The following is a 12902-nucleotide window of genomic DNA, read 5'->3' as shown; positions in this document are numbered from 1 at the left end:
CCAATTTTGTATGATGTATGTGGGAAGGAGACAGATGAGTAGAACTTCTCCGCATCAATATAACCACATGTGATATTTGTGAGCTACAAAAAATTAATACAATCAGGCCAAACTAAAAGTAAAACGTGTAAAAGAAGGAATACCTATATAATCAACAAAAATAGATCAATTATATACTTAGATAATTAAAAAAAGATAAGAAATTAATCGTGTTGTCCATAAAATCAAAAGAAACAAGGCTGATTGTAGTTAAAAAAAAAAAAGAAGCTGTATATAAAGATTGGTATTAAGAATTGCAGAAGGTATAAATGAAGGAAGAATGGAAGGATAGATAGGGGAGAGATACTGGTAGGTAGTCCCGTGAATCGAGGAACAAGGGAGGGTGATGAATCTTTTCCACACAGTATCATTTCCCTGACCCCACTAAATACTTATCCAATCCTGGAACCACGAGGACCTCAAAGTTGCAGCTACCCCGCTTTTGTCTTTTTTTTATGTAATATTATTAATCAGTTATTAAATTTATTATTTTATAAAAATAAGAGTAGATTTGAAAGTCAATAACATAATTTTTATTTTTTATTTTCAAGAACTTTGAGGATAAAGGAAGAGGGAACAAAATATTATAATCTTAAATATGTCGAGAGTCTTTTAGAATTTAGGAATAATTAATGCTGTATATAGTTATAAGATGTGTAAATATTATATAATTATTTTAAAAAATAATAAAATACATTATTAAAAAATAATTTTTATTTATATAAATTTTATATTTATTTATTTTTTTAAAAAAATTACACAACACTTATACATTTCACAATTACAAAATTTATTTCTATTTAAAAGTATATAATAAATGTTCCTTCAAAATGGATTCGATCTCAACAAGGATAAAATAGTAAATATGAAAGTAATTTGGATAAAGATAGAAGACATGAGTCTATTTTTTTAATTTATTTTTTAACATAACGTTCATGTGACATGTCCATTCGAATCTTTAATCTCTCTCATTATGATGACAAAATGTTGCACCAAATTTATTTATCACTTTAAGGCTACCCATGTGGCAACCAGCAGGGTGACGCCAGCACCATGACATAACACGCTTACGTCTGTTTCACATTTGTGTAAATTTTCCAAACCACCTTATCCACGCGCTCTGTACTTCACGCTTCAAAACATCGCCTACGTGGCAAACCAATGTCTACTAGAAGTGAAGAATGTGATCAACAAGCTTTAATGCGAGTGGGGTTTGTAAACACAGACCTTTGAAGGTGTGGAATTTTCCCATATAGGTTCCTATGAACTTCCTCGCATGTGGATGGCATATTTTTCCACATAAAAAGACACTTTCCCTCTGTTAGAAATTTGGAAGCCCCCAACAACATACACTCACTGCTCTTCTCTCCCCTTTCATCTCTCTCTCTCTCAGTCAAGAGTCTTTCTGAGAAAAATATCAGACGAAGATGGAGTGCTGTTGGCCTGAAAACTTGCCCTCCAAACCCAAAAGAGCCATTGACCAGCTAATTGAAGGCCATCAATTGGCGACTCAGCTACGCTCTCTTCTCAGTAACTCGCTCGGAGATGATGAGTCCACTCTCCCCCCGGCCAAAGATCTTCTCCTCAAAATCCTTAATTCATTCCAGAACAGTCTCATGATATTGAATTCCGACGACCCCGATCATGAGTTAATGTCTCCGATTCCGACTAAAACCCACGGCACCAAGTCGGAATCTTCCGAAGGGAGTTGCAGGAGTATCTCCACCCTCAAGGATCGGAGAGGATGTTATAAAAGAAGGTAACATTCGTATTAATAATCATTTTGTATTTGTTTTTTTTTTAGCTACATGATTATATATATGAAAACTTAGCAAGTAGCTAGTATTTGATATTTTCGTACGCTCAAGTGTTCAAAAGGGGTCGATTCCAGAATTTGGTAACGATTTTAAACGCGATTTGATTACTACCCGCAGGAAGAATACCCAGACGTGGACAAAAGACACAGCCACTCTGATGGATGACGGCCATGCATGGAGAAAATACGGACAAAAAGTAATCCTTAACGCCAAATTTCCAAGGTATTAATTATTTCATTGTTCAACAAATTAAGAACAAAAACAAAAGAACAGCTCTTTTTTTTTTTTTTTTTTCCCTGAGTAATGCTCTCATTATCTAAATTTTTATCATCTTTCTTATTATTTATGAGATGTTAAAAATGATTTATTATATTTTATTTATAAACTTATTATCTAATATGGTATTATAAAATAATAAAAAGATGGTAAAAAAAATAAATGATGAATAAATTTAGTTATTTATATATAAATATAAATATTTTATATCTTGCTTTAATTCGACCAACAACCAAACAAAAGGTAAAGTAATTAATAGATCAATCCCTTGATTTCTTTTTTAAATGTATCCCCTAACATAAAGTATTTTTTTTTTTTAATTTTGTGACTTTAATTATATATGGCAGGCACTACTACAGGTGTACTCACAAATTTGATCAGGGATGCCAAGCAACCAAGCATGTGCAAAGAATCCAAGAGGAACCCCAGAAGCACCGAACCACATATATTGGGCAACACTCATGCAGAACTTTCCTGAAGGCTCCTGAATTGATCCTGCATGAGGATCCTTCTGATCCCACTACTACTGACTCTTCCATTCTGCTGAGTTTTGACAACACCATCTCAAACAAGCAAGACAGCCACTTTTTGATCTCATCCTTCCAATCAATAAAGCAGGAGCGCAAGGAAGAGAAGCCCGCCATTAGAAGCGATGATATCATCACCCACACCCACAATCAATCATCATCTTCCGATTATCTCCTATCCCCTGATCGGACTCCGGATTTGGATCCATTCGGCCACATGCCCGTCTTATCAGAGTCCGATAATGGGGATGTGATTTCTGGGGTTATCGTGCCGCCAGTTGACTTTGACGATGATGTTTTTTCTTTTAACTTTTGATTGGTGTGTTTTCCTTGTAAGTTCTACCCAAAAAACGCAACCATCGGAGTATGCGTTTTGGGTAGTCAACAGACTCCGATGGGTGCGTTCGTTTTGGTAGTAATATTTATTATACGTACGGGTAGCCTTTTCTGAATGCAACAAAATATTTCTTGTATGTATTTTTCAGGCCAACGTATTTACTCTTCTCGATCTTATTATTATTATTTTTTTAAAGCTAGCATAAAAATTCATACTAGAATCCATTGATTTTCTGTATACTCAAAGTTTGGGTAGATAGGACCAGAGAGTTTCTAAACAGAAAACTATTTGACTAGATTAATCCAAGATGGATATAACTTGTCGACTTATGCTGCGACTATAATATCCTTTTCTTTTTTCAGTTAATACCGGAAATAATTCAGTGGATGTATTATTTAGTGATCGTGATACTCATGATTGCTCAATTTCCTTGAAAGACAACGTACGTCCCCTAAAGTTGGGGAGATCAATGGAAACGCGCGCATGACATGATCAGTTCATGCCCAGCAGCTAATTGTAGATAAGGAAAATGCTAGTTACACTGTTAATCGGTCTCTTTTTTATTTCCCGCTTGACGTGGAGTGGCCACTGTGGCATTCTTTAAGTTTTTTAATTCACAGCCACTACCCCGCAGTGACTACCCATCCCCTAGCTACCTTCATCTCCCCTGCCCTGGAGTGACTACCCATCCCCTCCCCTCCATCTCCCCTCGCCTCGCCTCGCCTCCATCTCCAACCTCATTTCCGACCCATTTTCGACGCCGTCGTCATTCCCAGCCTCACAGTTTGTCTCCCCGTCGAGTTCCCGCATCTCGTCTCCCCTCTCCTCCCTCAATGGTATATTGTTTCAAAAAGTGGTGTTTAGAGCCTGTTGGTTTATCTTGATGGTCCACTCCCCCAAGAGTCTGCAATTGGGGCATTAAGGAATTTGGTTGGCTCGGTTTCTATGGAGATTTTGATTTCTTTTGAGTTGTTTCCCTGATTAGTTCATGTGCTTAAACGTGGATGAAGAGATTGGTAGGTGATGAAGCCAGGTGCATTCCTCTGCTTGTCAAAATGCTTGAGGCTAAATCAAATAGTGTTAGCAAGGTTGCTTCGCAAGCAATTTCAAGCTTGGTGATCCTTTCCTAGAATTGTAGAGAAGTTAAGAGGGATGATAAGAGTGTGACAAATCTGGTGCAACTACGCGCTCGACCCAAGTCCATAGAACACTGCAAAAAAGTATGCAATTTTCTACATTGCATCTCTACCTTTTAATAAGAAATGCAAGAAACTGATGATCTCATATGGAGCAATTGGAAAGAGGAAAACTAAAGAGTTTGTTTAGCAAAAAATAGAGAAAATTGCAACTTTTGTTATTATTATTATTTTTTGTTAATGTTAATAATCGTTGTTTCATTGTCTATATGAAACGAAGTTGTTGATGATATGAACCAAATGCACAAACTTTCTAATCTATGCAATCAATGTTCTGTTATCTGTGGAATTATCGTTGTTAGACTTTTGCTTTCAGTTTCAGGTCCACATAAACTTGTAATGAGACCCAGGTAATTACGTACTTATCTATCTCCTAAAAGTTCACCTAAGAATGCTACCAAAAAGCTATTAAATCAAATTTTGTGTATAAATTTGTAATTATTCATCTCGATGGGGTCGGAGATGGAGGGGAGGGGTTACAAGATGAAGGAACTCGATGGAGAGACGAACTACGGGGTTAAGAATGATGACGGCGCCGAAAATGGATCGGAGATGGAGGGGAGGGTAGTCATTACGGGATAGGGGAGATGGAAGGGAAGGGATGGATTGTCCCTGCAGGGTAGGGCTGTGAATTAAAAAAAATTAAAGAATACTACAGTAATCACTCCACGTCAAGCGGAAAATAAAAACGGAACCAATTAACGGTAATCCTGGCATCTTCCTTGTAGATAAAGATGCCTTGACGCTATTTTCTATTAATTAATTTGTTGAAATTCGAGTAATGCAGAAGAGAAAATATACTTACAATCGTGAATTGCGTAATCGTCGCTTAATCGCTTTGAAAAAAATGAATAAAACATAGGATCTATATGAAAAAAATTAATTTTTTAATAGTGGATCCCACTCTTTTTCAAAACGATTACGCGACAGTTACACACTTCACAGTTGTACGTAGAATTAATCAATACAGAAAGAATGTGGCTAGGTTCAGTGAATATGACGAACATATACAGGACAGTCCTGATCATCGATGGGGGCAGCTTGAATCTCGTCAGTATATCTTAAAGGCTAGCGCTCAGAAATATAAAAAGGTGATTGTGACGTGAGTGATAGCCAATAAGTGGATGATGAAATGTGAACGTGAGCTGTTGAAAAGGAAAACTTCGTGTGTGTGGAAATTCCATGCCTTAAATTTCGAACATATTCCCCGACACGTGAAACAAGTAAACGGCTTCTAGTTCGTTAGATAGAAAGTGGTTAATTGCCAGACTAATTTGATTTATCAACATACTCTGCAGTACTCATGTATCTATAATTAACGATTCGGTCTGATAAAAATGATAGATTTAAATTTTTGATCTGTGATCTCTCACCAGACGGATTACACTCCAAATTATTTTGAGAGTACAGGTATCGATTCACGAATTAGATCTGTACGTTAATGATATATACCCGACAACATCAATATAAATTAAATTGGATTGGTAGTCGTAGACCTTTATCTGCAGTACTGCTCGGTGAGAATTAGGAATGAGGATTTGACAAGCCGGGCCATCCATGTTGAATAAAAATAAGAAATCAAGCACGTAGCGAGAACAACTTTCTATCCCGGTGGATCTGCAGATCAGATACATCGTGTATAGGACGGCATTCATTGCTAGCCAGGGAAGCGATGCCTTTAGGTTATCTATCTATATATATGGAGTAACGTGCACGGCACGTTCTTGAGGAAAATATATTGTGAAAATAATTATTTTTTACCAATAAGCAAAATGTGATTGAAAATATATTCTATTTGTGTACTAAGTAAAAGAGAAATATATCAAAACAGATTATAGCTTGATATTATAAGTCTAGTAAAAAAGCAACACAGAGAATATAAATTATAGTTTTAATCTTAAGAGCAACATATAACATCCAAATGTTTTGTAAGACCCTGAAAGTGGCTGTTACACATGAGTTGAGTTATAAATACATTCAAGAGTTATGTTGTTGTTTCATCTACTATATGGATGGAAATGATGTTGAATTCTTTGTGGCATTGGTGCTTCCACTTGTCTAGGTCTGCAGTCAGTTGAATAATCTATTCTGAGCTGCTATGTCTTGATCCAGCCAAGAGACCATACCCACAACAGAAGATTGGCAGAAACGATAGTGAATACCCAAACAGACAGGAGCTGTGAAACAGACACCCCGAGATAGACATTCTCTTCTAGATCTCACAACAAACATAGAAAACAGAGCATGAGACTGATGATTCAAATGCAAAAGCAAACAAACTATAACCAACAAAATGGAATAAAAAAAGAAGACAAGATGAAGTCGATATATCATACCCACAATAGATCACAACCAGAAACTTGCAACAAGAAGCCAAGAATACATGACGGGAGGCAAGGAACAGAGACCTCGAGAGGAACTTTTTCTTCCAGACCTCACAACCAATATAGAAAACAGAACATGAGACTGACAATTCAGATGCAAAATCAAGCAAAATATAACCAACAAAACCAAAAAACAAAAAAAAAGATAAGATGAAGGCGAGATATCATACCCACGACATATCACAACCATGAGCTTGCAACAAGAAACCAATAATACACGACCAGAGGCAAGGAATAGAGACCCCGAGAGGAAATTTTTCTTCTACACCATACAACAAAGATAGAAAACACATAATCATAGTCTCGTTTCAGATCCAAAACCAAACAAAATTTAACCAACAAAAGCATAAAAAAAAAAAAAACGAGAGAAGACCCAGCCAAGAGACCATACCCATGACAAAGGACATGCAGAATCGATTCAGAAGAACCCAATAACACACGAAGGGAGGCAAGAAACAGACACCTTGAGATTAACTTTTTCTTCTACAGCTCATAATCAACTGAAAAAACAGAGCATGAGACTGAGGTTTCATATCCAGAAGCAAACCAACTATAACCCAGAAAACATAAAGTAAAAATAAATAGAAGATCCAGCCAAGTGACCATACACATGGGCCACGGCAAGCTACATCAAAAAACGATCAACAACAAGGCAAGAACACACAACGGGAAGCAACAAACAGAGACCCCGACATGCATTTCTTCTTTTAGACCTCACAACCAACAAAGAAACCACAACATCAGTCTCTTGTTTTAGATCCAAAAGTAAAAAATATATAGGCAACAACAAGAGAAAAAAACTGAGAGCAAATCCAGTCGAGACATCATACCCACAACACACGAGAGGGAGAAATGATCGGGGCATGTCTGGAGGATGAGATGAGAATTTTGTATTTTATTTTAATATTATTTCTTATGATAAAATGTTATTAATAATTTAATATATATATATATTATGTTTAAAGTATATGATCAATTAAATTTTTATCTTTAGATTAAATTTTTATTTTATAAATTATAATAACATTATCTTATATATAATTATATTAATAATATATAATCAAATAAATTATAAATATTGATATTCAAGATTAATATTTTATATTATAATTTATAAATTATAATATGAAATTATTTCATATGTGATATATAATTATATATTATATATAAAACTTATATATATATAAATATTTTGTATAATATATAAAATTAATTTATATATATATTTTTTAAATCGGTCCGGTTCGGTCTGGTTCCAAAAACTACGGAATCGAAATCGGACCGGATCTGACCGGTTTTCACAATATAAGAACCGGTTTCGGACTAGACCGGTTCAAAATCGGACCAACCGGTCCAGTTCGGTCCGATCTGGACTATTTTTCCGGTTTAAATTTACACTTCTGCATGGAAGGCAAGAAACAGAGATCCCGAGACAACCTTTTTTCTCTAGACCTCAGAAAGAAGATATCTAAAATCGATAGAAAGAGACAGAGCCCAAAAATCTCTTTTGTAGCGCCCCCATCAACCAGCCAATACATCTCTTCGCCTTGACAAAACATCACACCACTGCACTGTAGAAGAAATGAATCTCTAGGAGCCAATCGATAGAAAGAGACAGAGCTCTAAAGGTACGTTTGGATAGTGAAAAGTGTTAAGAAGTGTTGAGAATGTTTGTGAATAGTAGTGAAAAAGTAATGAAAAAGTAATAATAAAATATTCAATAGTAGTAAAAAGTAGGTGAAAAAAAATAAATAATAGAAAAGTAAGTAAAAAGTAATAATAAAATAAAGAATAATAGTGAGAGTGCCAAACATATCCTTAAATCTAGTCTTCAAAAGACCAAATAATCGATGCCGAGCAAGAACAAACGCCGCAACAAAACCCATTCCCATTAAAAAAGAATCAAAATCAGAAACCCTAATACTATCACAGCCAAAGTGAGGGTCAAATGCGTAAAAATGCATATAAAACAAAAGGAGGTGAGGGAGAAAAGCGACAAAGAAAGTAAGAATATGGGCAAAAAGGTTAACATGCAACAAAAGAAAGGGACAAAGAAAGAAAAGAAAAATGGTAAAAAAAGCTACTGTTAAGGATTGGAGAGACAAAAATAAAGCAAAAGGAGGGATAACAAGGAAAAACAAACTAAATAGAGGGCCACAAATGTAAAATTATGAGCGGATGAAAGAAAAATTGAGGGATAAAAAGGGAAAATGAGAAAAATGGAGGGGCAAAATGAGAAAATAAAAATGGTCAAAAATCTACTCTTCATTCTTGAATAGTCTCTTTTATAATAGAATAGATGTTAGGTTTTTGGGTTCGCATGTCGTACGTACAGAGAAGCTGTCATCTAATTTCAAAATCGATAAATCTAAACTGACCTTATCTTTGTGAAAGTCAGTAACCACGTTAAAAAGAAAATTATTTATTTATGATCAATTAATTTTAATAAAATAATTATTTATAATTAAAATTGATTACAGATAATTTTTTAATTACAATAAATTAATCATAAAAACTCTTTTTTTTTTATAGTGTGCGTTTTTCACGACGCATCATGCACATGATCATGAGGCCGTGCCATGGCCTACCAGCCAAAAGAAAGAAAGATTGAAGAAAAAGCAAAAGTAAATCAAACGAGTGAAAGGAAGAAAAGACATTCACATTGCTTTCCCAAGATCAGAGAGATGAGAATCACGAAGACGAAGTGCACCAACCCGGCTGCTTTCACCATCCAAACCTCCGTCATCTTTTGAAAGCTGCTGCGCGCTTGAAACATGCTGCATTTACACCCCCCAGGCTCAGGTGTGGCCGTGTGATCAGCAGGAATGAGGGTTTCACATGAGTCCCACGAGCGCGTGCCAGTGAAAGTGGGGTTGTTCCTTTATGTTAAAGACAAAAGTGATGGGCCTCTAGCTGCAGAAAATGATGAGCTGGTAACGAAATCATACAAATAAAAGATACACGAAGCCGACAAAAGTGATAGAAGCCAGACCTCTGCCGGGCTCTACTCAAATTAAAGCTGTTGGTAATAATTATCAGGTCAGTTGGCCGGGGAAGGGGTTGGGCAGTTTGAGAGCCAGCTACCTTTTTCATTCGTTAATGAATAATGCCACGTACAGTTTAGAATCCGCAGTATCAAGCGTTCCATAATTATTTTGAATTTTTTTTTTATAACTCTCATATTTATTTATTTTTTTTAAAATGATTTATAAATATTATTTATTTTAATTAATAACCATTCATCTTCCCATAACCTGTGTCCTATATAGGGTTTTGTAAACAGCCATACTACTTTATGTTCAATGTAAAAGACTCTCTCATGAACAAATTTATGCATTGTTTTTATTCATAGCTTATGTTAGTTTAAAGATGAGGTGGGAGATTTGGTGTTTTATAGTCTATAATAAGATAGAACTATCAACGAGACTCTCTAGATCGTTGTAGTAGGGTTAGAAATTGATCATATTGCATGTCACGTTGGTTTCAAAGTCATGTGATCAATTTGAATTTGGGTAGAATATAATTAAGTCAACCATATTAATCCAATTAAATGTCATTTCTCAAACGCAATTCACTTTTTTTTTGTGTGTGTGTGTTGGCTTGGTATCGATTTGCACCTTGTAATTATCTTTAAATGTTGCATTAATTCGGGTTTGAGTTGTGTCAAAATTATGAGTTATGATCATATATGAGTCAATTTTAACTTGACCCATTTAATCAAACAGATTAAACATCTCAATCTTAACAGATAAATTTCGTGTCAAATTTGTATAAAATTCTCGAATCGTGTCAACAATTACCAACGTCCCCGTCCGAATCTCAACATCGATCTGGGATTCGAACAACTTGGCTTCAAGATATTGGCAGCCGCAAAAGGCACAAAGCCACTAGAATATTTCTAGGCTTACAAAAGCTACTAATTCATATAGCTTTTAAAATTGGTACCGTGGGGTCTTATGAATATTTAAAGTAGAAGATCAAAATGAGAGTTCGTGGTTATGTTTATCCGAAAAAGTAAAGATATTTTCGTCTAAGAAACTAATGTTTTATAGAGTTTTAAGAAATGAGAAAAAAAATTGAATAAAAAATATTATAAAATTAAAATATTGTTAGAATATAATTTTATAATATAATTTTTATTTTGAGATTTGAAAAAGTTAAATTATTTTTTGTTTAAAAATTTGAAAAAATCGTAATGATTAATTTAAAAGTATTTTTATTTAATTAATATTTAAAAATAAAATGAGATGAGATAAGATAAATTGGATCGGGGGCTTAAGTTTGAACAACCCTGCAAAACGCCGATTGCTGGGTTAGGTCCAACTATAAATCAGGATGCGATGTATACGAACAATGGTTTAGACCAAATATAATAATGGGCCAGCGGACTCGGCTTTATCGGCAAGAAGCACAATTTGTGTAGGAATTAGATGCCCCAGACCTCTGTCCCAGCAGCCATTGAATTACCGGCCCCTTCATGACTTGTTCGAGCTAGCTAGCATGCGAACAAGTAGCAAACTACATTAAGGAGATAAGCTGATTATCAAATGCTGGCGAGAAAGAGGAGGCCGTAGGTGAACAAGGAGCAAGGAAATGAGCCGGGGTAGCTAGGTTGTTCGATCAAACTTATTTTAAGCCAGTCCGTTCATAAAAACGAATGGCTTTAACGAGCCTACCAACTACTACTACATGCATCGTCTGCATGCTGATCAGATTGTAGCTTATAAGCTAGGCTCATTATAAATAACGATGCAATTATTGCTTGATACATCTTTAATTCCAAGCTGGGCCTATCACAAATCCTACAGCCCAATGATCAGTAAATGAGAAAACGGCGGTTATGAATGCATCGACTCGGCCGGTAGACTCCCAATATATATGCATAATATATATTTATATATATATATATATATATTAATATATTATGAGCATCAATGATTAATGCTCATGCATGGGACGCCACCCACATGAAGATCAATACATGTTAAACTATCGTTTCTTCCAAAACATATTCTCTCAATTGCACGGAATTAGCAGTTACTTTACTCAGTTAGCTAGGGTCCGGGTTATAATTTTAACGGCACGTGAAAAGTAAAACAAGAATAACGAGTGATCAGAAACAATTATAAAGCGAAAGACTGATCTCCAGAGCTTGACAACTACATATTATATACTCTTGATCTGCATTAATCGACTTGTCCGGCTGCCCGGACTCTTACATTCTTAATTTGCCAGATCGATACGCATGAATTAATACAGAGTAGCTTTTCCATTCTATGATCTTCTCTCTTTCAATCAGGTTAGCTTTTCTTATTTGCATCATAACAGTTCATAATTTAGAAGGTCGTTTTACAATCATACATACAAGTGTACGTTCACGGCGACTTTGCTTAATTGACGCCTAATTTGTTAATTTTCCTGAAAAATCGAGTTCATAAAGCCCCCAAATCAATGCCACTGAGGACAAAGCCACTAGCACCGGACCAAGCAACCATAACATCAAAGGAAAGGTAATGCAGAGTACCCGGTTACCGATGAGAGCCAACATGAACCCCCGCTCGAATATGATTTGTGTGTGTCCAAGAGATGAGAATTCCCCACAAGCATTTATCAAGATATTTGCATCGATCAGGTATCCAATGGACATAGAGCTGCATAAGAAGCTAACCAACAAAAGGAGCGATGCCGACCCAAATTTGACGACAAGAATCCTACCAGATTGGGATCCGAAAGTAGGGTTGTTGAGGAGGTGGCTTGCTTTGAAGGCATTGTTGGCCAGAGCTGCCAGTGCCAGGTTAACAAGAATGGCTATTGAAGCAGTGAGCGTGGTCGCCATTAGAGCGTTTCTCAAACTTTGGACAGCCAGCATACTCTTCTTGTCATCACCCTGCGCCCATGCATGCATGGCTAAGACTGATTAGCGCAAGCGAATCATGCACATACTCCTCGCAGAGACTGTACGTAATTAATTATAAGGGATAATATGAAAGCGGATACATACATACATACGTACATACATATATATGCAAGCACGAACATGGCTTAATTACCTGTTTTATGTCTTGAAACCATGCTCTCCTTGTTAATGTATTGATTCCGATGGTGGTATTACAGGGCATGTTTTTGAAGCTGTGCCAGAGATAGGCATGGTAACCCAACGTAAAAAAAAGGCTCAAGGGAACCAATATGGTGTCCAAATAAACCACCACTCCCATCCTAATTTCAATGAAGGGGCATCATGTTTTGGTAGCCAAAGAAGCTTATTTGTAAGGAAATATATCCTCCCGATAGAGTAGTGATGCCTTTGTTATTCTGGCATGCATGCC

The 12902-nt window shown here is 35.8% G+C and overlaps 3 protein-coding genes across 8 annotated transcripts; 1 reads left to right on the top strand and 2 right to left on the bottom strand.

Annotated features, from left to right (window-relative positions):
- Positions 1-1321: 1321 nt before the first annotated feature.
- On the top strand, positions 1322-3175 carry LOC108986292 (probable WRKY transcription factor 70). Its single transcript, XM_018958869.2, has 3 exons — positions 1322-1798; positions 1974-2078; positions 2480-3175. The coding sequence occupies exons 1-3, from the start codon at positions 1467-1469 to the stop codon at positions 2973-2975; spliced, it is 933 nt and encodes a 310-aa protein (XP_018814414.1). The 5' UTR covers positions 1322-1466; the 3' UTR covers positions 2976-3175.
- Positions 3176-6049: 2874 nt separating this feature from the next.
- On the bottom strand, positions 6050-7485 carry LOC108986260. 6 transcript variants are annotated; one of them, XR_001995342.2, is made up of 6 exons: positions 7407-7473; positions 7185-7289; positions 6968-7076; positions 6747-6838; positions 6529-6626; positions 6050-6404 (listed from the first exon to the last, which is right to left on the bottom strand). XR_001995342.2 is itself a non-coding variant. In XM_018958825.2 (5 exons), exons 2-5 carry the CDS (start codon positions 6981-6983, stop codon positions 6263-6265), a joined length of 348 nt encoding a protein of 115 aa, XP_018814370.1. In that variant the 5' UTR covers positions 6984-7076; positions 7407-7485; the 3' UTR covers positions 6050-6262. The 6 variants fall into 6 exon arrangements, 2 of the variants coding, with proteins under 2 accessions (XP_018814370.1, XP_018814369.1); XR_004801110.1 differs by having other exon boundaries at positions 6529-6838; positions 7185-7280; positions 7407-7477; XR_004801109.1 differs by having other exon boundaries at positions 6529-6838.
- A 4235-nt stretch (positions 7486-11720) lies between these two features.
- LOC108986261 lies at positions 11721-12902 on the bottom strand. The gene is made up of 2 exons (XM_018958826.2): positions 12627-12902; positions 11721-12463 (listed from the first exon to the last, which is right to left on the bottom strand). Exons 1-2 carry the CDS (start codon positions 12789-12791, stop codon positions 11978-11980), a joined length of 651 nt encoding a protein of 216 aa, XP_018814371.1. The 5' UTR covers positions 12792-12902; the 3' UTR covers positions 11721-11977.

Source organism: Juglans regia, chromosome 3 (genome assembly GCF_001411555.2).
Source record: "Juglans regia cultivar Chandler chromosome 3, Walnut 2.0, whole genome shotgun sequence".
In the NCBI taxonomy this organism is placed as follows: Eukaryota; Viridiplantae; Streptophyta; class Magnoliopsida; order Fagales; family Juglandaceae; genus Juglans; species Juglans regia.
This window is presented reverse-complemented; position numbering and strand designations above follow the sequence as displayed.